Source organism: Mus pahari, chromosome 5, assembly GCF_900095145.1.
Source record: "Mus pahari chromosome 5, PAHARI_EIJ_v1.1, whole genome shotgun sequence".
In the NCBI taxonomy this organism is placed as follows: domain Eukaryota; kingdom Metazoa; phylum Chordata; class Mammalia; order Rodentia; family Muridae; genus Mus; species Mus pahari.
In genome coordinates, this window is record NC_034594.1 from 32,215,940 (window position 1) to 32,240,714 (window position 24,775).

The following is a 24,775-nucleotide window of genomic DNA, read 5'->3' on the forward strand; positions in this document are numbered from 1 at the left end:
TTTACCAGAAAGAAGAGCCCATTAATGCCCTGAAGAACGTATCACCCAGCACAGGGTTTCATACTCAGTAAAAGGTCAATGGCCTAAAGCTAGGCAGGCAGTGGGTCTCATGATGGAAAGTGAAGAAGGAAGTGTTTGTGGATAAAACACACTCTGGGTAAAGCAGGAGAAAATGTCCCAGTGTCATACATAAACAAAAGAGGATAGGGGGAAAAACACTGGCTGTATCTCATTTATATACATAAAGGAAAACAGTGAGCTCTACAAAACCCCATCCAACATTTGAGAACCTCATGAATCTTACATTCTGCCTTCTGCCTATCTTACAGCAGGTTTTAGTAGTGTCAAGGAAAACTGAATGTGTTTAATGTCAAGACTTGGCAGTACTATATAGTCTACTGTGTTTCTCCATGCAGCCATGAAAATGACTTTTCTCAATGTAAATAAGATTACCACACCATCAGAGGTAATTTGAAGACCAGTGTGCACTGACCAGTTATGATTCTCACATGCTTTGGTCATGAGGCTGCAGAACCAGATTATGGCAGATATAACTACAGTAGATTCTCTTGGAAGTGGAAGACAGTCTTTTTTTAAAATATATTTTTTTATCATTTTTAATATTGTATGTGCATGTGGGTCTCTATGTGAGTGTGCCAGGCCAGCAGAAGCCAGAGATATCAAATGCCCTAAAGCTAGAGTTACAAATGGTCGTGAGCCTCTAGACATGGGTACAGAGAATCAAACTTAGATCCCTGGAAGAGCAGTGCTTGATCTTAACCATGAAGCCATTTCTACAGCCCCTAGCAAGGGACTCTTTTAAAATATCTTCTCCTTGACATTGATTTTTATATTTTAATAACGTTACCTTTGTATGACTATGTTACCTAACACTAACTGGACAATAATTATGGTCATATACTGCATTAATACTTTGCACTGATTGGTTGATTCTTGTTATTGGTCTCTTCTTCTAGCTCCAGATTGTGAGACTTTTGCACAAAGATGCAGAGCTTATTGGCAGGGGAAGAGGCAAAGCAAATGTTACTTTATAACTTCAAAATTATTGCAGATTTTAAAAACTTCCCTCAACTAACATAAAGATGAATGTTTAAGTATGTGAGTGTCCCACGTCAGTGTCTTGACAGCTGTTCATGGGGAAGACACTACACTGGCCCAGGCTTCAGAATTTATTTGATACTTACACATTTTTAAGAACTATTTCATCTTAATTAGGGCATTTCGAAGTTAGAAAATAGCAACTACAGAAGACAGAGGGTAATAAAACCCGCATCTCTATACGTAGGTATATACGTAGGTATATACGTAGGTCTTTGGAGAAGTCAAATGGTAAAGGCATGGACTTTTTTAATCAAGGGGTTACACTATGAAACAAAACTAGTATTTGGAAATTAATTAGGAAGCAGCTAAGTCCTACGTAACTATATAACTGAAATTATAGAAATTCATGTGGCTGAAAATATTTTAAAAGAGCTAAAGTGGAACACAACTGCCAGAGGAGGCCTTCAGACAAGAAAGCATTCCAGATGGACAAGGCAATTCTACTTTGAAGGAACCATTTTAAAAATCATTCAGTGACTGTGAAATAGTTGACTTTTATAACCAGTTACTAACTGGACTTGTCTATCACAGTTATTCATGTAGCAAGCTACACGTGCTTCAAGGATTAAGCCAGGCAGAGCTTTTACAATATGGGTGCTAACAGTTGGAATCATGTCTAGAATAGAATTTCTGCTGTCAGATAAAGCCTGGATGCTAGTTGTCTTATAAAGCTTTTCTGTGAGCTTCCAGAACATAATGAGAAGGAAACAGGACTCTTACCCCCTGACTAGCATACTGCATGAGACAGACTGAGACCAAGGCCAGTGCTACTGACAGAAAAGCCACCTCTCATAGAGTCTAAGCTCTGCTTCCTCTCTTAGATCCCACAGAGGAGCTGGCCAGTTCTCACTTTTCAGTCCTGGAAACATTAGCTCAAGTAACTCAAAAGGACCTCCTCAGGGGCTAGGGAGATGGCTTAGCACTTAAGAACATTGACTGTTTTTCCAGAGCACCTGTGATTGGCTCCCGACACCCACTTGGAATTGTAGAACAATTCCAGGATATCTGGTGCCCTCTTTTAGCCATTGTGGGCACATACATACACATGGTGCACATAAACTCACATATACACATCCACATAAATAAAAATACATTTCCAAAAGGAGCTCTTCCACCATAGCAGCCCTGTCTGGTTTATTCTCCTTAAATATGTTTTTTTGTTTGTTTATGTGTGTAGATGTTTTGCCTGGATGCATGTCTGTGCATCGTGTGTATGCCTGATACCCACAGGAGCCAAAAGAAGGCACTGGATCTCCTAGGCCTGGAATTACAGATGGTCGTGAATCCCCATGTGGGTTCCAGAAATCAAACCTGGGTGCTCTGAAAGGACAGACAGTGCTCTTAACTGCTAAGCCTCCACTAAAACAAACAAAACCACGTATTTGTTTACTTTATATGTTGGACAGGGTGCATGCATGTGATAGTGTGGAGGTCAGCCGGCAGTTTGCTAGAGTTCTCTCCTTCCACCATGTGGGTCCCTGGAATTGAACTCACGTCATCAATACACACTAATACCAAGAATAATTGTGATCACATCTGCTGCCAAGTCTTTCTGTGAATTGCTACAGCTAACCTCTACACAGGAAAGGAGCATAGCACATCTGATCTTGACCTTTATCAAACGTCACAATCCCAAGTATCTAAATGTTCCTTGTAAAAGTAATTGTGAAAAATAAAAATAATCTTGGCCAGTATTACCACCGTCCAACAGCTCTGCCAGCACTCAGACCCACTCTTAAATCACTGCAGATTCACCATAGCAGAAAGCCTGATTCTTTAGATGGTGCTGCCAAGATGCCTGCTGAAAACAGTAGCTGGCCTTCTCAAAGGATGGGCTCCAAGTGAGCACTGACCACCACACGGGGAAAGAGTTGATGGAGAGGGTCAGTCACACGAACCTGAGGAGAGGTCACTGGCCATGTGGCAGGTCTTAGAATAGAATAAATCGGGTTAATTAAGTTACAAGCTAGTGGGAATGAGCCAGAGCTTTAGGCCTAGGCATTTATTTATAAATAATTCAGTCTCAGAGTCATTATTTCTGGAACTTGGCCATGGGTAGAAAAGCCTACAGCTATAGACAGACTTCCCTTATATTTTTTTAAAGAGGCTGTTCTTGGGTGGCTCAGCAGGTAAGCGTGCTTGCCACAAAAGCGTGGGGACCTGAGTTTGATTCCTGAAACCCACAAAAGAGAGACTCAACTCCTGAAAGTTATACTGTAACTTCTCAACATATGCTGCTGCTGCATGCACATGTGTGTACACTAATGTAATACACACAGGGGGAGGACATCTTTCTTTCTCTGCAGTGCTGGGACTCAAACCCAGGGGCTTGATACATGTTAAGCAAATACTGTCCTTAAGCTATACCCCTACCCTTAATAGGCATTCATGATGACGCGTGGGCTTGTCCCACAATCAGGATTTCCTTATAGCTATTTCCTGAATTGACTATATACTAAGATTATCTCCTTTAAGGGCAGATCCTAAGGTCATTTGGACAAGCCTATACAGACACCAGAATCAAGGATGCCCAAACAAACCTGTTTAGTAATATGATGTGGATCGGTTTCATCTGTGTGAGCCTTCTGGGGATACCACATATCAAAGAAGGGGAATCTGTGCAGCCAGAATACCAGCCTAGGACTGAAGCCACGTCCTCAGCATAGAAACAGGGATCTCTGGGGAAACAGGCTGCAGAACCCTCTGCTGGACCTGGAGGCATTTATGGACCTTTCTTACTTGTGGCAGATCAGCCCTGATTTCCATGGGCACAAAAGAGAGTAAAACAAAGTATAGAAATGTAAGCCATAGCTGGCCTCAGGAAGAATTCCTGTTCGATCCAGAACATGCCCAGGGCCCACCTGACACACTCTGAGGGGAATTCCATAAGGACCTATGTCCCAGATCAGCAGCTTGTGATGGCCACTCCATCCAGCCCTGAGCATAGCACAGTGTTTGTGTTCCTGAGTGTGGGTGGCTTTTGCCATCTACTCTTTGGTCTACAGTGCTGCTCCACAGCCGGTGTCTACTCCCGTTCGGCCACTTGTGGCCCTTCAGATGCCAGCTCAGATCAGACCTTGAAGAATTTTTCAATAAAATGTTCAGGCCTCTACTCTGTGCTTCACAAGTCTGGTTAGTTGCTCTAATGAGCTTCTCACTGCAAGTGCACACTCCTCCGTCCATCCGTGCACTGTGTGTGTCTGGCTTCTAGAGCAAGCAAGACCTTAGCACCTGAGCCCATTTTAAAACAGTGTCTCAGTTCACTTTAGACATCTTTGCTAAATAACAGAAAAGGATTTCTAAATTGACAACTAAGAACATTTGTTTTCTTCTCTTCTAAAACTCTTGGATTGTTCCTCTAATCACGCCATGAATGTCTTTTGTTGTTGGCTTGTGTTGGCTTTTATAGACAGGATCTCATGCTGCATTCAAGCTAGCTTCAAGCTCACAAGATTGTCTTCCCTCAACCTCTCAAATGCTGGGAGAACACGTATGCCTGACCCAGCATGCCCAAATTCACCAATGCTATTTTTATTGAGTCTTTTATGTAAACTGTCTTTTTATATCTAATTTATATCTAATTTAAAGAAAAAATAGTATATTAGTGAATATGCAATATACATTTTTATATTTTTATAGCAACATACATTTTTAGTAGGTACACAGATCTCTTTATGGAGTCTTAATTTCCTTATATATCAACAGATATTACAATTAAGCAAGACGAAAGAACAGACCCTTGAAGTAAGAAATGTCACAGATTCGGTTTTCCTTATGTGAGAGCTCTTGCTCTTCATCTTCATGCTTACTGCTTTATGATTCTCTCTCTCTCTCTCTCTCTCTCTCTCTCTCTCTCTCTCTCTCTCTCTCTCTGCAGTGCATTTCTCTGTTTTTTATTAGATAATTTTTCTTTATTTACATTTCAAATGTTACCCCCTTTCCTGGTTTCCCCTCAGAAAACCCCCTATTCCCTCCCTCTTCCCCTGCTCACCAACCCACCCACTCCTGCTTCCTGGCCCTGGCATTCCCCTACACTGGGGCATTGATCCTTCACAGGACCAAAGACCTCTCTTCCCATTGATGTCCCACAAGGCCATCCTCTGCTACATGTGCGGCTGGATCCATGGGTCTCTCCATGTGTACTCTTTGGTTGGTGGTGTAATCTGGGGGTACTGGTTTGTTCATATTGTTGTTCCTCCAGTGGGGCCGCAAACCCTTTCAGCTCCTTGGGTCTGTTCTCTAGTTCATCCATTGGGGACCCTGTGCTCAGTCCAATGGTTGGCTGAGAGCATCCACCTCTGTATTTGTCAGGCACTGGAGAGACAGCTTTATCAGGCTCCTGTTAGCAAGCACTTGTTGGCATCCACAATAGTGTCTGGGTTTGGTGACTGTATATGGGATGAATCCCCAGGTGGGGCAGTCTCTGGATGGCCATTCCTTCAGTTTCTGATCCATACTTTGTCTATGATTGTTAAGTGACAAAATGCTGAGATGCGTGCTTCACTGTAAAACCCTTTCAGATTTCTAATAGTTACAGACAACAGCTTTCCTTTTAACAAACAATAACTTGCTATTATATAACCCAACTTTGTATATATACTTGTAAACACATTTTCTCTTACCAATGGAACATTATATCAGATCTGAGAAAAGCACCTTTAAAGAGTGCCTATTTTTGAATTACATAATTACATGACTATAATGATAAATATTCTTTAGTTCAGCATGTTCTTTTTTTTTTTTTTTCATGTGGGCAGTGACTATAGTAAATGAGCATGTGTTTTACACAGTCTACTTAAATGAATAACTGTGAATCTGAGTCACAACAGGACATTTGCCTGGCTAGAGTACACTCACATCCTTCAAGTTAGGAAATGATACAGCAACACCTAAGAAAGCTAATGAAATTATGCAATCACAGAATGTTTCGAACAGTGATTTAGGAGCCCAGGTTGTTACGGGGCTTCTACTCCAGTATTCTTATCCTGACGATCAAAATTGTAACGCCAATCACTATACAGGCTAGCAAAGTTTTAGAATCTAGATAGGGTCATGCACACTAACACGGCAAGAAGCTTTAAACAAGATCAATGCTTTTAGTACTCTTGATCCGCATGCTAAGAGTCTCTCAGATTTATATCTTGGTGGGAAGCAGTGCCCTGAAGCAACAGAATGAAATCGGAAGAGCTTGTCTGAGCAAAGACTTAGGTGGCTCATGGCAAAACAGTAACATGACCCTCAAGGTTTCATTATAAACCACCAGATGCAATAAAAATAACCTAAGAGATAAAATATTAGAGCCATATTTTCTCATATGTACAGTTAACCTAAAAACAAAACAAAACAACAAACAAACAAACAAAAAAAAAACAGAAGAGCCTTTAAAAGACACATCCTTTTATATTTTAAAACCACCTTTGGAGGACCCTACAACCGAATTTCTTCCTCTTTCTTTGTTTAAACAAGGGTGTGGAAAACAGTCAGCCTTGTTTGGCTCAGCACAAGACAGCATTCAGAGCAGCTGAAGAGCCAGCCTCTGCAGTCAGAGCCGGGGGTGGACCCTCCCTTCCTTCCGGGGTAGAACCTGATGCAGAAGGTCAGGTCCCAGGGCCACTGTGGTCACTGCAGGAGCAGCAAAGAGCCTGTTCCCTTGCTAGCTGTCAGCTTACCTTGCAGAACTTCCATAGGGAGGACAGTCCAGGCGTTTTCCAGGTAGGAAATGTAAATATAGCGAGCTGTATTACAGGCCAGGCCAATGTATAAAACCCTGGAAAAGAAAAAAAAAAAAAAGAAGTAGTGTTAAGTTGAGGGTCAAGTGTGAAACACAAATTGTGAGTATTACTTATATCACTCTCCAAACCATTCACTATTAAACGGATATGTTCCAAACTTAGGAACATGATACCTCATGGAAAAACTTAACCAACAGTGTAGGAAGGAGACTGTCCCTATCTTATCTGCCTGCTGCCTTATGCTTAATGTCCCCAAATGCTTAATGTCAAAACCAGCATCACCCTTCCTAAAAACTTCATTAGTGGCAAAACTGATGCTTTTTCAGATAGTCTGGGCTCACAGCCAGCAATAAAATGACATTACTGGCTTCCTTCCAGGTGGCTGGAGCCTAAACATGGCTGGGTCCATAGTCACTTCACAATGATGGGTAGAGAGGTTAAAGTGGATGGGGGAAGTGTAAAAATGGGAACCTAAGCCTTGAATATATATGCAAGTCACCAAAGAATTTCATAAAATTCACATCTTTGGAAGACAAGCAAGTATGACAAACCATAAACTGGAAATCAAATATGTTTTCTCTGGAGTACAACTGATTCATGTTTGTCATTTTTAAAATTACCTGTGATATCACATTCTTACAAAACAGATAAGTGTACAGCAATCTCTCATATTACTACTACCAAAAATATAAGTCAATCAAAATGAGCATAGAATAAGGCTGTGCAGCACTCTGAATACAACTGTGGCTGCTTCTCAGCTCATGGCGACAGGAGCAGCCCCCATCCCTATTTTCTATCTTCTGATAATTTTCTTAACCTTGAGGCTTTTATAAGACAGGCACAGACAGACAGACAGACAGGCAGAACATGTGCAGTATTCAGGTACACATGAAACCAGAAAAGAACATCGTATCTCCTGGACATGGAGCCACAGGCTGTTTCGAGCTGTCTGCTCTGAGTTCTGGGAACCAATCTCAGGTCCTCTAGAAGCACAGAAAGTGGTCATAGCCACCGAGCCTCCCTCCAGCCTGCATGCCAAGCTCTCTAAGTGGATGAAAACCAGAGTGAAGGAAAACCCACAGGACAATTGGCGTCTGCTCTCATCTTGCACAACTGTATATTTACATTTCTGAAACACTGCCTCTAGCTGGACGTGATCATAAGTATGCAAGAAAAGACAAAGTCAAAGTGGGGAGGTGCAGGAGACAGGGGACAGGGACAGGGACTACTAGAAGGAGCTTATGAGGTCCTCAAGGAAGTTTTTTCCATAGAGAGAGGCCTGGGCCATCTAGTTCTACAGATCGTATATTCATACTTATGTGGCTTAGTGATTAAATGCATATATTTTAGTCTTGTTTGATAAAAATTACTTTTACTTGCTACTAATCTATCAGCCTCTCTCTGTTACAAAAAAAATGACACAGAAAATTAAGATATAAACCCCTATACAGAAACAGGCCTTTCTGCTTCGTTTTTAAGTTGGAAAGCAGCCCTGTTCATGGCTCCCACTTAGCCTAACTTAGGGATCAGTATTAGGGCCTATGAAGTAGACAATCTAGGCTTTCTGCGCTACAGTCTATTGCAATTGAACTCCACTGTGGCAGTGTGATAGCAGCCACAAATGAATAAGTGTGGCCATACCAACAGTTTGTTAGAAGCACTAGAATTTAAATTTAATATAAATTTCATGAGTTCTTCTTGTGCTTTTTCTCAACCACTTTCAAAATGTAGATTAAAAAAAAATTCATGAACTATACAAAAAAAAAAAAAAAAAAAAACCAAAGGGGAAAAAAAAACAGGATGTAGTCCAGATTTGACCCTTAAGCCACAACCTTGACCACTGGCCTAGCTCGTTAATTGCTAGCCTTAGCTATAGATCAAATTTGCTCTGATAATTTCTAAACGTGTGTGTCAGGACCCATCAAAAAAAAGAGCGCTCTTGGTAAAGCCCAGGTGTGGTACATTAAAAACCTCCAAGGCTGTTCTGATGCTGAGAGAAACACAGGCACGCTTCTCCCAAGTGTCTCCAGTGATATCCCATAAGCATGCCCTAAGCAAAATTACTCATCACCTCTAACATTCATACTGCCCATCTTTAACCATGCTTTTGAGCTGTGAAACTTTATTTGACCCAGGACACAGTACAAAACTCTCAGCTTCAAGTAGCACAATGTTAAGCAGCCAGATTAAAGGTCGCATTATACTGTGACCTCCAGGTTCTCCGTACGTGGAGTTACTGGCGTGTACCTTGTGGGACTCTTTGGTCTTCACTGAAACCAACCAGCTTAGTTGCTATGAATTTAATTTACCATTACTTCATCCCCTTGGTTCCGAATTCACAACAGATAGTGTGCTGGATCAAAAAGAGTCCCATAAAAAGAAAAATGAGAATAGAACAGCTTTCTCTGTCTCTCTAAGACAGGATCTTCACATATCAAATGCCGATAATAGCACAGCATCCCACAAGTTTGTATCACACACAACACAAGCACTTGATAAGTGATGGCATTACCATTACTTAAAACAGTGTGTGTGGGGGGGGGAGGGGGAGATGCAAGAAATTTTTTATTCTCTGACAAAAAACTTTATTCCAGGATTCCCGAGGGACCCTCTTAGATGTGGGATTTCAAGTGTCCCCCACAGTCCACATGTGGCAGCTCTGGTCCCCAGATGGGTGTGCGATTGGAATGCAGTGGAGAAGCCGGTGGAGGTCACAGCTGGCGGGCACTGTTCTGGGAGGCTGTGGGCTTGGCTGGTGGAGGAGAGCTACTGGTAGGTCTTTGAAGATGATAGCTGGCCCTGCCATGTCAGTCCCACCCTCTGATTCTCAAGTCACCAAGCTGTAAATGAAGGAGCCACAGCACAAAGCTCCTGCCTCACTGACAAGCCACTGCCCTTCCCCCCACCCTACCCCCTCCGCCATAACATATTGTACTGCCTAAAACTGTGAGAGTAAAAAATGGACCTTCCTCCCTTTAAGTTGCCATGTGGATATTTTGTCAGAGCAGTGAGAAAAACAACTAAGACAGGGGTCGGGTACTTGAAGGGGATATTGGGACCCCACCCCTTTCCTGGTTCTTTGCTTCTTGACCACCACAAGGTGAGAGGCTTTCTTTCACCATGCATTCCATACTACAGTGTCCTCCCCAATCTCAAGCCCAGAGACACAAGGCTAAGTTAACCTGGAATGAAATCATAGCCCAAACATTTCTTCCTCCTTTTAAATGTTGTCTCTAGTATTTTGTTATAGTCATGGAAAGCTAGACACACTTACCGACTGAAAAGTATTTCAGCAAAACCCAAGAGTCCCTTGAGTGTTTGAACAGGATATCTAAACTATAATATCCCCTTTTTAGGCTGAATGTGAATGTATTTGGTGACATCAAATAAGGTCACACAGGTGGGTCCTAATCCAATGTCTTATATCTTCAGATGAGGGGAAGAGAGAATGAAGGGACAGATAGTAGAAGAAGGCAAGCCAAAGAGTGGCCCTCAGGAAAGCTAACCCTGGAGGCACTTTTATGTTAGACTTTTAGCTTCAAAAACTTTGAAGAAAAACAAGTATCCTAAGCTGTCCTGTCACGAGTATTTTGTTAGGGCAGCTCTGAAGCCAGTGCATTTACTCCGAGTTATTGTGTATTTACTAGGCCTTCTTCTGGACAGACCAAGTCTTTACACTGAACATAAAGTTACATTCGGGGTCTTAGACTATTCCATGGTACCAGTGACATAAAACACTTCTCAGGGAGCAAACGTGGATAGGAACCTATAAATCATTGCTGTGAGGGTAGCAACAACTTTATCTCTTTTCTATTCGTAGCAGGAGTCAGTAAGAAAAGCAGACAAGAAAGAGGCAGGTTTGGAGCAAGTATTTGGTGTATGTGACATTACTCACCAAGATGTGTAAACATAGCAAAAAGCCAAATAACTTGTCAGATTAACCTAAATTGGAGCAAAATGTGAAGGTCAGAGAAAAGTGCTTATGAGACTCTAACTTTTTATATAACCACAGTTCATGGTAGCAGCAATTTTGGGGTGACCGATGGTCACAGTAAAGCTGGTTATTGTTTTCAATTGGTGGTACTGAATAAAGAAGGCACAGAATTGTGAAGTCATTTGGAGTTGCTGATACAGCATATGTGAGCAGGATACCAACTGTAATGCAGTGGAGTGCCCATTCCCAAGAGCCAGACAAAACTACAGTAAACGTGTGTTTTAATAGTGCACACTAACTAAGACATCACTGTGCACTCTGCATACTGCTGGGTTCAAGGTCAATAAAAACAAACAGAAGATGTTCCTTGTCTTAAAAAAAAAATGACAGTCCGCTGAGAAGAAAGCAATGTCAATAAGCAAGCTAAAACAAGGACACATGCACAAAGAGGTATGGGAACACTTGCTACCCATATTGGGTCAGACATGCCTGGGTTAAAAGCCAGCAAAAGTAGAAACAGCATTCATTACATACAGCAGGAGCAGAGGGAACAAAAATTAACCAGAAAGCAAAAGATGGACAGAGTCTGTATTGAAAAAGTTATAAAAAGGGTAAAAAGTATAAGGGCAGAGGGGAACAAGGAAACCTCTCCATCCAGACTTATTCAAGAAAGTATTTCAGAGACAGCAAATGCGGAAACAGGGAGTCTAACTACGCTCATCCTGTGATGCTCAACCAAGTCTCTACATAGCCAATCTATATCTCCAGGCCCCTGTGTTTTGTGACCTGAGTTTCTGTTCCAGTTTAAAATAGCAGGGACCAGAGGGACAGCCCAGTGGGTAAGAGCACTGGCTGCTTTTGCAGAGGACTCAAACTCAAGTTCTAGCACCTTTGTCAGGTGACACAACTGCTTGAAACTCTAGCTCTGGCCAAATTGACACCTTCTTCCGGATGCCACAAGTACCCACACACCTGTGGCACACACAAACACACACACACACACACACACACACACACACACACACATACACACCCCTAAACAAAAATAATAAAAGTAAAATTAAAAAAATAACAGGGTCCTAGCTGAAATACTACTGAATATTGTTCCTATATCTTTAATTTATTGAGAATCTGGGTGTAACTAAACCACATAGTTGCCTAAAAAGTTGAAAACATGAAATAGTATTTCCACAATTATTTTCTTTCTGAACAAAAAAGGAGGAAGAGAAGGAGGAAGGGAGGGGAGAAGAGGAGGAAGAGGAGGAGGAGGAAGAGGAAGAGAAGAAGGTGCTCTGTAGAGACAGACTTAATTTCCTTAAGTCTGTCTACTTGCTTGCTTCAGAGTCATATCAGAAAGCATACAGAATGTAGTGGGGACATTCAAATCAAACCAATATTATTTTAAAAGCCATTTTTCACACAGCCTACCCAGGCCAGCACTGTGTCCTCTAGCCCATATGTATGCTGAAGGAACAATTGGTGCAGCACCACCCCATCCCTATGTCCAGATGGTGCTCCTTCAGGTCTTACTCCGCTATATCACATACGAGGGCCATTCCTTTTGCAAACGATAACAACACCATGTGACTCTGCACAACAGTCAGCTTATAGTAACTATACATTATAAGCTGACCATGTTGTCAGTGGAAGGTGGGCTCTCTGATATTAGGATCACGTCATTTTATACTTACTGCCTGATATAATGAGTATTCAATAAATAGTTACGAACTGGTGGGAATTATGAATACTTTAAATCAAACACTGATTAATAAATATTTAGTAAACACATTTACACTATATACTATGGGTACAATGGCAAATAGGATATAAATACTCATTATGTATATGTTATGTTTATAAGTGTGTATTTCCAGATAGCTGGTTAAAGTATAGGAATAAGTGAATAGTTTATGAAGAAATTGATTAACTTCTTAGAAACAGGAAGGTTAAAAAAGATGTCCATATTTGGCAACATTTTTGACAATGTTTATGACTAAGCTTGAAGATAAACATGATTTCTGTGAAGATGTAAACAGTTCAATGCATAGGGACAAGAAGTGGCTTTGGGCAACATCCTGAGACACTGTACAACGGAAGCCAGCACATGCGCAGAAGCAGACAGCAAGGCTCTGCTCACTAGAGGCTTGTTTCACTAAAAGACAGAACTGTTAACATGTAAGCCACAGAGCTCCAAGATCCAGTAGTGTTCCCATAGAACAGCTGAAGGGACAAGCCTGACCTCCTGGAGGACACCAGGCAGCTGAAGAGACAACCAAAAACTCTTGGAGGATACCAAGAGTTATCCTGGGCTACTGACCCATCCTTGGAGAACAGCGCCTACGAACCACCGCATCAGAAAAGAAGGTGGGAGAGAAGCAATGATCATCTTAGCTGTATGTGTCTTCTGCAGATACCAATAAAAGTTGAGTTAACAGAGTCTGAGGTCACTGCTGGACCAAGTCATTCCCTGTTATTGTCAGATCTTTCTCCTCTTAGATGGCTAAGGAGCTAATAGGACAATGACAGCCACCATCGGCAAGGTCACTGTAGTGCGAGTCTATGGTCCTATTTATGTTTCTTTATTGTTCTTTTACCTGTCTGTACTTATCCAGGAAGGAAATTAAAATATTCAAAAGTGAATACGACTATCATTGATCCATCTACTTCTGCTCAGGTATTATGTTTTCTAAATAGATAAAAGCTAAGTGAACACACACACACACACACACACACACACACACACACTATTATTTAGTTTTTCCTAATAGGGCGGAGGTAGCCACCTGGTATGAATGCTATAATTTCCAGAGCATAATCAGTGGCATTTGATATATTGGTTATTTTGGGAAAGGCATCCAAAGTTTAGTTGACTCTAGGTGACATTTGAGAGAACTCAAAACGTTAATTAAAATTCAAGCTAAAGAAGAATGGTGACCAAGTCCATAGCTGCTCCTCTTGCTTTTGTGCTTGTAATGGTACATTTGAAGACATGACTTACAAATCAGACAGATGAAAAAAAATAAAAGCCAGAAAATGAAGGGGATGGAAAAATCCCAGATAAGATGGATGATGTGGAAGAGTAGCCAAGGGAACTGGAGAAGTAGGCTACAAGGACACTGAAGCGGGTGGGTACCCCTTCTTTGGAAGAGGAAGTGCAAGGCAGACAAAGGTACAGTCTGTACAGCAGAGTATTGTCTGAGGCCTTCCTCAGTTTCTAGCTGGACGGACTGACCCTGGAGCTGCCTGGGATCTCCAGCATCTGTATGGCTCAGCTTGTCACCAAAGGACTGGTAGAAGGAAGAACCCAGGTTCTGATGGCATCACTTGAGACCTACTTAAAACTATACCTAAGGCATTGGCTGGGCTTTTCAGCTATACAATATATTCCCCTCTTCTAAGTCTCTCTGAGTAAGGTTTTCTGCCATGTCCCATGTGACACGAATGTTAGCTGCCTTATGAGTGAGCAAGTTCTACATCACTACATATGGCCAAACCAAGGCTAGGTAGTGACCTGCCATGGACTAGAGGCCACAGCAGGATGAAGCCAGTCCTGTGGGTCTACCCCTGCACATACTACAGAGAATTTGAATGGTTTAAGCAATAGACAGTTACCATCTTAGGATTTGGGGGGCTTGGAATTCAGGAAGGGGATGCCAGTAGTGTTGATTTCTTCAAGTGCCTTCCACCCTGGTTTGTCAGTGACTGTCTTGTCCTATGTCATTGTGAAGAATGTCTTCCCTCTGTGGTTGTTTGTGTCTGGGTAACTTTTCATAAGGACAGCAGTCAGGATAGATGAGAATTCATACAAATGCCTTCATGTAACTCAAGAAGAAGGAAAACCAAAGTGTGGATACTTCTCCCTTTCTTAGAATTGGGAACAAAATACCCATGGAAGGAGTTACAGAGACAAAGTTTGGAGCTGAGACGTAAGGATGGACCATCCAGAAACTGCCCCACCCAGGGGTCTATCCCATAATCAGCCACCAAACGCAGACACTATTGCATACACCAGAAAGATTTTGCTGAAAGAATCCTGATATAGCTGTCTCTTGCGAGGCTATGCCAGTGCCTGGTAAACACAAAAGTGGATGCTCACAGTCAGCTATTGGATGGAACACAATGCCCCCAATAGAGGAGCTAGAGAATGTACCCAAGGAGCTGAAGGGGTCTTCAACCCTATAGGTGGAACAACAATATGAACTAACCAGTATCCCCAGAGCTCGTGTCTCTAGCTGCATATGTAGCAGAAGATGGCCTAGTTGACCATCATTGGGAAGAGAGGCCCCTTGGTCTTGCAAACTTTATATGCCCCAGTACAGGGGAATGCCAGGGCCAAGGAGTGGGAGTGGGTGGGTAGGGGAGCAGGGCAGGGGGAGGGTATAGGGGACTTTTGGGATAGCATTTGAAATGCAAATGAAGAAAATATCTAATAAAAATTGGGAAAAAACAAAAAACAAAACAAAACAAAAAATGCCTTCATGTTAATTTAACCACCTCTACAAACATTCACTTCCAAGCGTGTATCATTACAGCCTCCCCATGAACAATGGGTCAGTGCTGGTGTCCAGACTCTACAGTTGGGTGGAAGGACGAGGTAGAAGGAAGCTGGGTCTATGAGAAGGGCTGTGAGTACTTTGTCCAGCCTCATTCAGACATATTTGCTCATTTACTTTAGCTGGGGGATTGGCATTTACTTTTCCACTGGTAGATATAAAATGAAAGGCTTGTACAAACATTGCTAATAAGTACACTTAGCCAGTGTGGAGCACAGTGGAGCACATGGATTATATCCAGGCAGGCATACGTGAAGTGGCCTTTTAAGGTCACTTTTGAACAGATCAAATAATCCTATAAACAATAAGTGTAGGGCTAGAAAAAACTGGCTCAGTCAGTAAAGGTGCCTGCCACCAAGCCTGGCAACCTTTGTTCAACCCCCAGAACCTACTTGGTGGGAGAAAAGAAGTGACTCTGTAAGTTGTTCTCTGACCACCACACACGTGCTGCAGCACTTCATGCATCCTCCCACGCAGACACACACGGAAAAGAAAATAAAGTGTGTAAGCCAACACTAAGTAAAATGCAAAGCTTTCAGCAAGAACATTGATGCCTTGAGAATTCTGCCCAAACCCGAAAGACTAGGTTCCAAATTCCAGGGAAGTCACATAGCTCTGAAGAACATCAGTCTGGTGCAGCAGTACCGCTCTAAGTCACACGCCCACATACCCATCACTGGCTGGATGGACAGATAGGATTGTGTGACTGTCTCCTGCAGAGTCCTACTACTCACAGTCTGAGCATCCTGGGACATAAAGGATAAGGGCATCCAGGAAGGGGAGGTCTGATAGGTGACTGCTTTCAAAATCACAGCATAAAGTAGACCCATAGTTCAAACTAAAAGAAGTACAGTGGCTACTCCAGCAGCCCAATTCACAGATGAGCAAAGAGAGGGGTGGGGTGGGGGCAGGGATCCAGCAGAGAGTCACTATTAGACTGACAGCCACATGTTGTTTTCCGACTGCAGGGTGGGTCCCTGGACAGTAGCTTGGCATGTTAATGTGTTTTCTTGGGACACGGCTGAGCATTTAGATTAAGGAAGCTGGGTATGTATTTGTGTTGGCTTTGGAAAGCTTTCTGACATTTTAAACGTTCACGAATCAATGAGAAGAGCAGGCAGAAGAAAAGTAGAAAAGTAAATGCCACTCAGCATCGGTCCAAGATTCTGGATCACAATAAAAGCTTACCCAGAAGCAAATGGTGTTCTGGGAAGAAAGGAGCTATCTTCACTGAGGAAGCTGGAGACAACACAGGCATCCATCCAGTGGAGGCAGGATACGAGGTGAGGAGGGTTCCTTATTTACTGGAGGCTCAGAAGTCTCCTGTCAGCTATGTAAGTCACAGAAACCAAGGACAGGCTTACATGGTGAGAGAAGAAGGGAGGTAGGAACAAGCCACAGAGAGGACAGAGCACTCAGCACAGAGCACTCAACAAAGATCACTCAGCACAGAATACACAGCACAGAGCACTCAACGCAGAGCACTTAGTACAGAACACTCAACACAAGCACTCAGCACAGAGCACTCAACCTGATCTTTAAATCTAATCCTAGCCCTTCCTCTCACCATCAATCTTTTAAGGATCTCTCTCTCTCTCTCTCTCTCTCTCTCTCTCTCTCTCTCTCTCTCTCTCACACACACACACACACACACACACACATACACACACATACACCTCTCCCTGCCTTAAAATCTCATCTTACAAGTATGTGTTATCATGTTCTGCCTACATTTGAAACTGATTTCTAAAAAATATCATACAACTCCAGAATAATATAATAATACAATTAGCAATAATAACTTAGTAAGAAAATAGTCATAGTCATTATCAGTGATTTGATTAATTGCAATGAAATCATAATGTTATCTATAATGGTTACACTGACAATAATATATGACATGTGTAAATGATCAGATGACCTGGACTGAAGTCTAACTCTTCTCCCAAACAAGGGGAGGCTATGGACAAATCTGGTTTGATGTTTGTTTGCTTGTTTGTTTTAGGCTTGCACAGTAGGTTTGTTAAACCAATGTACATGTCACCAAGAAGGCACACACATGCAGAAGAAAGGTCTGCCACTGCTGGACTCATTCCTTGGCTATTTTGCTATGCTGAGCCATAAGTTCCTCTACAGCATCCCCTGGCTGTGAGAGTATTTGGAAATTCTTTACATACAGTTCAGGCTTTCCTTCCTGCCTCTATGTAGAGGCGTAGAGGTTACTTCAGGCTGTCATAAGAAGGCACCTGGGTTGTAAAAAAGCAGACATTTACTTCTAAGTTCTGGGACCTGGAGACTCATGGGTGTGTTTGGTGACACTATCTGGTAAAAGGCTGCTATTTATTCCAGGAAATGTGACAGAGAAAAATGGAGGGAAGAAGAAAGAAACAGGGAGGGAAAGGGAAGGGGAGAAATGGACAGAAAAGGTAAGATGGTGAGGGAAGGGACAAGGAGAGGAGGGGAGAGAGAGAGTCAGGGAAGAAGGGAACCAACAAATGTGAAAAGAAGTGAGCACACAAGCACATGCCTGCTAAGCCCTAGTCCCATGTGTTTATGACCTCATCGAAAGCCTAAGAACCTGGAAAGGCTTCATCTCCAGGAGGCATCCCAATGACAGATCAGGTGCGAACAGGTCAGTTCATGGGAGTGCATCGCCCAGCCCTCTACAGCACAGCTCTGTCTCAAAGGTGCCTGAGATTTGAAAGCTGTTACCAGACATTGTTCAATCCAAGAAGAGAATATGATTAAAGAGTAAGAATGGGTTCTATAAAGGAACAAAATCCTTGCCATGCTAACGTATAAGTTTAGAGTTGAGAGTGTGGTTTTGAAGTCTGATGGTTTTCAGCATGTCCACCAGGAACCCAGAATCGCCAGGATGCCCCAACAAGAAGTCATAAAACCGCAGACTTACTAAAAGTGTTCCTGAGATTTCTTTTCAACTTTATTTTTATAATTTAATAGTGAAGTTCCTCAACATAGTTGGAAAGGTGATATCACAATGTCAGAAGTTGGGTGCACACATATTGTCAATTTATTAATGAGCTGTGCTACCATGGGCATTTAACAAGTACAACTCTCATCTTAAAATGGACATAGCAACACCTAACAGCTGTTGCTAATGCATCTAACACGTTTCTGCAGAGCACTTTGCATGTAATAAGCATGAGAATGATAGTATGGCCACTGCTATACTCATTGTCTTGTCTTATAATTATATTTTATTGCAGTGAGAGATTGTTACCATATTTTGATATTTTACTTATGCTCGAGAATTTAGGGAAATTCAGAAATCTTGATGCTGTTAAAATAGAATAAAAATTTTCAACTGAATTAAGAGAGCACAAAACATTGACTTATAGTTCAATAAAAAAAAAGAACAATTCATATTTTCTCTGAAATCCAAAGATGTGGTAAAATGGACCTTCCTGGATGTATAGCAACATAAATACTTAAGTGATGTTTATTGAAAAAACAAAACAAAACAAAACAAGAAAAGAGGCTGGAGAGAAGGCTCAGTAGGCAAAGTGCCTGCCACAAAAGCATGAGTTTGGATTTCCCAGCACCCTTGTAAGCCTAAGAATGGTCCTGTGAGCTGTAACCCCAGCTCGCAGGGCTGGGTAGAGGCCAGAGAACCCTTGATGCTCATTGGACAACCAGTCAGCCAGTCAGTGAGTTGCCCTTGCTCAGGTGATTAGGTGGAGAGTGACAGTGCAAAGCACCAGATGTCAACCTCTGGTCCCCAAATGCATGCACACATACCTGCACAGACACGTATACATACACACCAACATGTACACAGAAATACTGTCTTCCTATAAACTTTTTTTTTTCAGAGAAAGAAAAGACTGTATACGCTGTCCCCTGCTCAAATTCCATCCCTCTTAGAAGAGCACTGCCACTGTTCCTGAGATCCTTGAGCCACGCAGGACTCCTAGAAGAGCACTGTCACTGTTCCTGAGATCCTTGAGCCACGCAGGACTCCTAGAAGAGCACTGCCACTGTTCCTGAGATCCTTGAGCCACGCAGGACTCCTAGAAGAGCACTGTCACTGTTCCTGAGATCCTTGAACCACGCAGGACTCCTAGAAGAGCACTGCCACTGTTCCTGAGATCCTTGAGCCACGCAGGGCTCCTGCCCGCTCTGCTCATTTACTGTTCTTTACAACTTAGATCATTCACACTCCTGTAGTTTCTTTGTCCTTAAATCTTAATGTGCAGGACTCTGAACAACTGACATTTCTTCAGAGAAAGCACACACACACACACACACACACACACACACACACACCAGACCTATCCCTACCCCGACTAAACCCACTTCCTTGGCTTAGCTAATTTGGGATGTATTACATATCATGAAATTAAAATAATGTTTACTCTTTATTGCCCACCGCAATAGAACATTAGTCCAGGAAGCCCGTTCATCTGTCACGTTATATACTGCATGTTTGCCTGAATCAACAAAAGTGCCTGCCAAGACTGTGGAGTTAATAAACGTTTGCCCAAGGAGTGAACATATAACGTAATGATACTGCTTCCTGTTCCTAGCTGAGCACTTAAGTCAATACTGTGCATTATCTCACTGGCTTTTAAACATGCACTGAACTCAGGTACAGTTGTTGCTCCAGTTTCACCAAGGAACTTGAAACTCACAAAACTGAGAAAACATGGCCACTGCCACTCTACCCAAGCACCTAGGGCTTGGACTGGCAGCCGGAGTGAAGCCCTGGCTGACATATTTCACTCTTTCTCACTTTCCTGAATGAAATGAAATGCCTGGCTGCAGAGGTAGCCCAGGACTGAACCACAGTCCCAACCTCTACAGGCAACTACAACACACAGCAGCATGGTCCAAAGACACAAAACCAGAGGGTATAATCAAAAGTTAAGCTTCCACTGTTAATGCCAGAGCCACAGGAAAGCAAAGATTTAGTAACTGGTGCCTGTTACAGGGGCAGGCATGTTTTCAGTAGAAAGTCACCAAAGAATAGCTCTTAATAATTCAGAAATAAGAATGAATTATGTCTTTTTCTTCCTTAGGTTAAAAAAATCTTTGGAGAGAGATATTATAAAAAATAATCTCTAGGGATTTCTTCTCTTCTCTTCTAAGTTATATAATTGTAACTCCTTAAATATTTCTATGGATATTTAGAAATAAAATTAGTTAAATGACTTAGTCTTTTGGCTTGTCTAATAAGAAGTAGACCAACACTGAAGGAACCAAGTACTCACATAGCTGTTCAGACTGGACATTACTTTGCTTTTTCATATCCTCATGTGAGCTTTAGTCCCCACCCCCTTACTCTACCTCACCCCTGTTCTAGAGATCAAACCTGGGTCCTTGCACATTCTCAACAGCCTCACTACAAGCCCATTCTCTTTGACAAAAAAGAACTATAATTACTACTCAAATTAGGGCTGTTGCTGATGGGCACAGTAGAACATAAATTCTTAATTGGATGTATAAGTATGACCAAGTCTCATTATTAAAGAAACAAAAATAGAGCCAGAGGCCATGTTATAATATAAAGCACATTTTTAATAATTTTTGCTTATGTTATTTAGGGTAAACTTAGTAATAAACAAACTAAGTATAAAAACTTCTTAGTGTGTACCTGATATATTTGGAAGGATATGCCTCTTTAAGGCATAGCTACAAAAAAAAAAAAGACATAGCTACAGTGACTTACTCATATATATTTGGGTCTTTAACAGTAGAATGGTTACATAAGTCCATTATAAGGTGACAAAGTATTCAAATTTTTTTCCAATAGGAAATACAAACAAAAGAAAATGCAGAGAACACTGAGAAGCAAGAAATAGAAACTTAGGACCCATTTCCCTCCTTCCTTGGACAGGACACTGCCATACAGCGTGGATTTTCTTTGCTCCCTTTTCCTTACGTCTTGTCGAAAAAGAAAATAATCCAAGTCTCATAACAACTAGAATATGCTCTGTCTCTCCATTTAGTACTTTTCTAAATATATTCATTTACCCATGAAAATGCTTAGCTTTTAATATTTGTGTATTGTTATATCCCAATAATCCTATCAAAATGTAGCATTCAGACATTTACCCACTTAATTTTGCTTTGGTATTCTGAGAGCCTTCAATGCTGACATACTTAGTCTACCTCTTGCATGCAATTCCTTCTTATGAGTACACCATACTGAATGTCACTGAAGGCAGAATTGGAAAGGAATTGAAAAACAGAAACAAACTCACATAAATATAATAATAGCAATAGTTACAATTATGCTGTGTGCAAGCTATCACAGAGATTGAATGTGTATATTATATTTCCAAGGCCTTAAAATATGGCACTAAGGGGGCTGGGTTGATAGCTTGATTGGTAAAAGGCTTGCCTTGGAAGCATGACCTAAGTTTAATCCCAAGAACCCATATAAAAACAACATACTAGGTGTGGCAGCCCCAGTTGTAATCCCAGTACTAGGAAGGCAGAGGCAAGCAGATTCTGTGTCCCTGGTCAGCAACCCTGGCTTACTTGGTGAGTTCTAGGCCCATGAGAGTCTGTCTCAAAAAAACTGGATAACAACTGAGGAGGACCAGCAGCAAAAAGTTGTCATCTAACAGACACATATGTATGTCACACACACACACACACACACACACACACACACACACACACACACACACACACACCTGAGAGAGAGAGAGAGAGAGAGAGAGAGCACTATAAAGAATATAAACAAATTTGACTTGTATTTTCTTTCTTTCTTGGCTTGTATGTCTTCCATGTACAAACTGGACTTGGAGAGACAAAACCAGCCAAGAGTTGCTCTTATTTTAATTTCAAAATGCTCCAGTTTGCACAACAAAGAAAATCCACTGGTGATGAACTTATTCTGACCTATCTTCTCTTTCTTACCCATCAGCACAGATAAAAACAAATCTAAACATCTAAAGTCACTGACTTTGATTCCTAAGAAAATTCTTACCTTCTTAAGAATTCCATCTCAGATCCACCCAACTGTACTAATATTTTATACTTTATAAGTAAAAATACCTATTAACTTTGTATGTGTCTATAAGCCACAGACAGACACACAGACATGCACATGAACTTGGATTGGGTAGTTCTGTTTAGTTTCTTCAGAAGCAGGACTGTATTAAACAAGGGTTTCTTGGCAATACAGTAAAGATGTATCGTCTTCTTCAGTGGCTCACATGGACCAGCAAGCTCCTGGGAATCGTCATAGCCTCGTCCCCTAAAATAGGCTTCTTAAACCTCAGACTTTCTAAACGCCAGTCCCTTTAAAACTAGAATTCATGCAGTCTTTTGCTGTGTTGTGCTGTTTAATGCTGAAGCTCAGTGTTAGAAGCAGGCCACCACTGCTGAAGAGCCAGGGACACACTTATCCCAGAAACCAAGTGCTGATCCCTGGCCTCTGCAGCCCCCAGTGCCAGGCAGCGCTGTAACTGCTACAGATTGCCTCTCTTTGGTCACTGTGGAATTCCTGGTTCGGTCTGTAAGTCACGGGATTCTCTATAGGTAGAATACATCCCACTGCCCTCTCAACTTTGGAAATATCACTGACATTGCCAAATTTTCTCTCAAAGTCAGATCCTGGTGAGCTGCCTCGTCAAATTTTATAGCTGATACTGTTTTTATTGGTTAGAACTGCCTTTCTATTAGCTTTTCAGGAACTAGAGGGAACCGTGACAACTGGAGCTGCAGGATTCCGCACGGGAAGGTACTTCTGGCTGTATTTCTGTCGGGTAGAATGCTCTGTCAGGGAGTTAAGAGGTCTACAGAGTCCCCACCTGCATCAAGGGAGATTGCCACAATCTGGCTGTGTGAAGGTCATCACCAAAAAAGTCAGACAAGGCACCCAACCCTATCACCAGTAAAATTCTGAACATCGTTAGAGAGAGAGAGAGAGAGAGAGAGAGAGAGAGAGAGAGAGAGAGAGAGAGAGAGAGACTGTGCATGTAGGGTTAGCTGAATTTACAAAAACATTTTTTTAAATATTCAAGTTTACGCCGTTTGATAAAATGTGGAGATAACATATCATTTTTTTCTGACAACAATGTCTTTAATACATGCTCTAAATTTCTCCTGTGAAAAATTGAAGAGAGCAGTTCTGTAATCCATGGCTTAAAGAAAAACCAGTAAAACCACCTTCCTGTGGTCCACACAGTCAGGGGCAGAAGTCATAAACCCCTTCCCCCATGAGCACCTCTAAAATAATGATTGTGAAAACAAAATCACTGTTTCCCAACTTACTCTGCAAATGGATTTTTTTAAGTGAAGAGACTGAGATAGGAATATGATTTTATGCAGTAAGTCACCACAAGAAACAAATTACTTTCTCTTTTTGCAACTAGGATCATGCTAGTCATGACACCAGCCTTGGAGAACTGAACTCATTCTTGTGTTCTATGGTAATGGTGGAGCATCTCTCTTTCTCTCTCCACCTCTATCTTTTTCTCTCTCTCTCCCTCTCCCTCTCCGTCTCTCTCTCCCTCTCTCTGTATGTGTGATTATGTGTGTATGTGATTGTGTGGGTATGATTGTGCATGTATTTCCATATGAAATACTGTCCTCTGTGTGTGTTATTGTATATGCATTTCCATATGAATGAATATTGGTGTGTGTGTATATGTGTGTGTATATATGTGTGTGCGCGCGCATTGACAAATGTGTGGAAATCAGAGGGTAATCTTGGTGCCAGTCCTTGATTTTTACCTTGTCCCCACTGCACACACCAGGCTGGGTGGCCCAGGAGCTTCCTGGGATCCCTCCTCGGTTTTTTATCTCTCTGTGGGAATGCCAGGAATGCAGATATGTGCTAACATCCCAGCTTTGTATGGTTTCTGGGGACCTGAACTTAAGTCCTCAGACTTGCACAGCAAGCACTTTAACCAACAAGATGTGTCCTCAAGGTTCTAAGGCACACCAGTTAACAAAGTCTGGTAGACCCACCCTCCCCGCTTGTCTTTGAACTGGGCATGATGTATCTTTGCTCCTGTAAAGGAGAATATCTTAGAAAAAGGCACCTAGGGTCAGCAAGATGCTCATGCCACCAAACCTGATGGGCATGAGGTTCCCATCAAGGGCTCACATGGTGACAGAAAGAACTGACTCCTGTAAGCCAACTCTGCTTGCCCTGTACACACATGCTGTGGGAGTCATGCACAGCCCCACACTACATAAGCAAGCAGGGAGCCTAGAACTAACCTATTTGAGTCTCCTATCTAGTACACAAACTGGGTGATTCACATATTTTTTCCTTACTACTATGATAAATTGAAAATAAGTTACTTGAGGTAGCAGATGGCCCAGAGTGACCTGAGTTCGTTTCCTGGGACCCAAGTAGAAGTGGAAGGAGGTAACTGACTGCTGGAGGTTCTCTCTCTCTCTCTCTCTCTCTCTCTCTCTCTCTCTCTCTCTCTCTCTCTCTCACACACACA

At 42.0% G+C, this 24,775-nt stretch overlaps 1 protein-coding gene across 2 annotated transcripts in view; it reads right to left on the minus strand.

Annotated features, from left to right (window-relative positions):
- Mfsd6 (major facilitator superfamily domain containing 6) overlaps positions 1 to 24,775 on the minus strand; it is a 63,563-nt gene that overhangs the window by 11,472 nt on the left and 27,316 nt on the right. For both annotated transcript variants that reach the window (XM_029539018.1, XM_029539019.1), the window contains exon 3: positions 6,792 to 6,889. In XM_029539018.1, the coding sequence (XP_029394878.1) occupies positions 6,792 to 6,889 (98 nt within the window). The remainder of the gene's footprint in view (positions 1 to 6,791; positions 6,890 to 24,775) is intronic.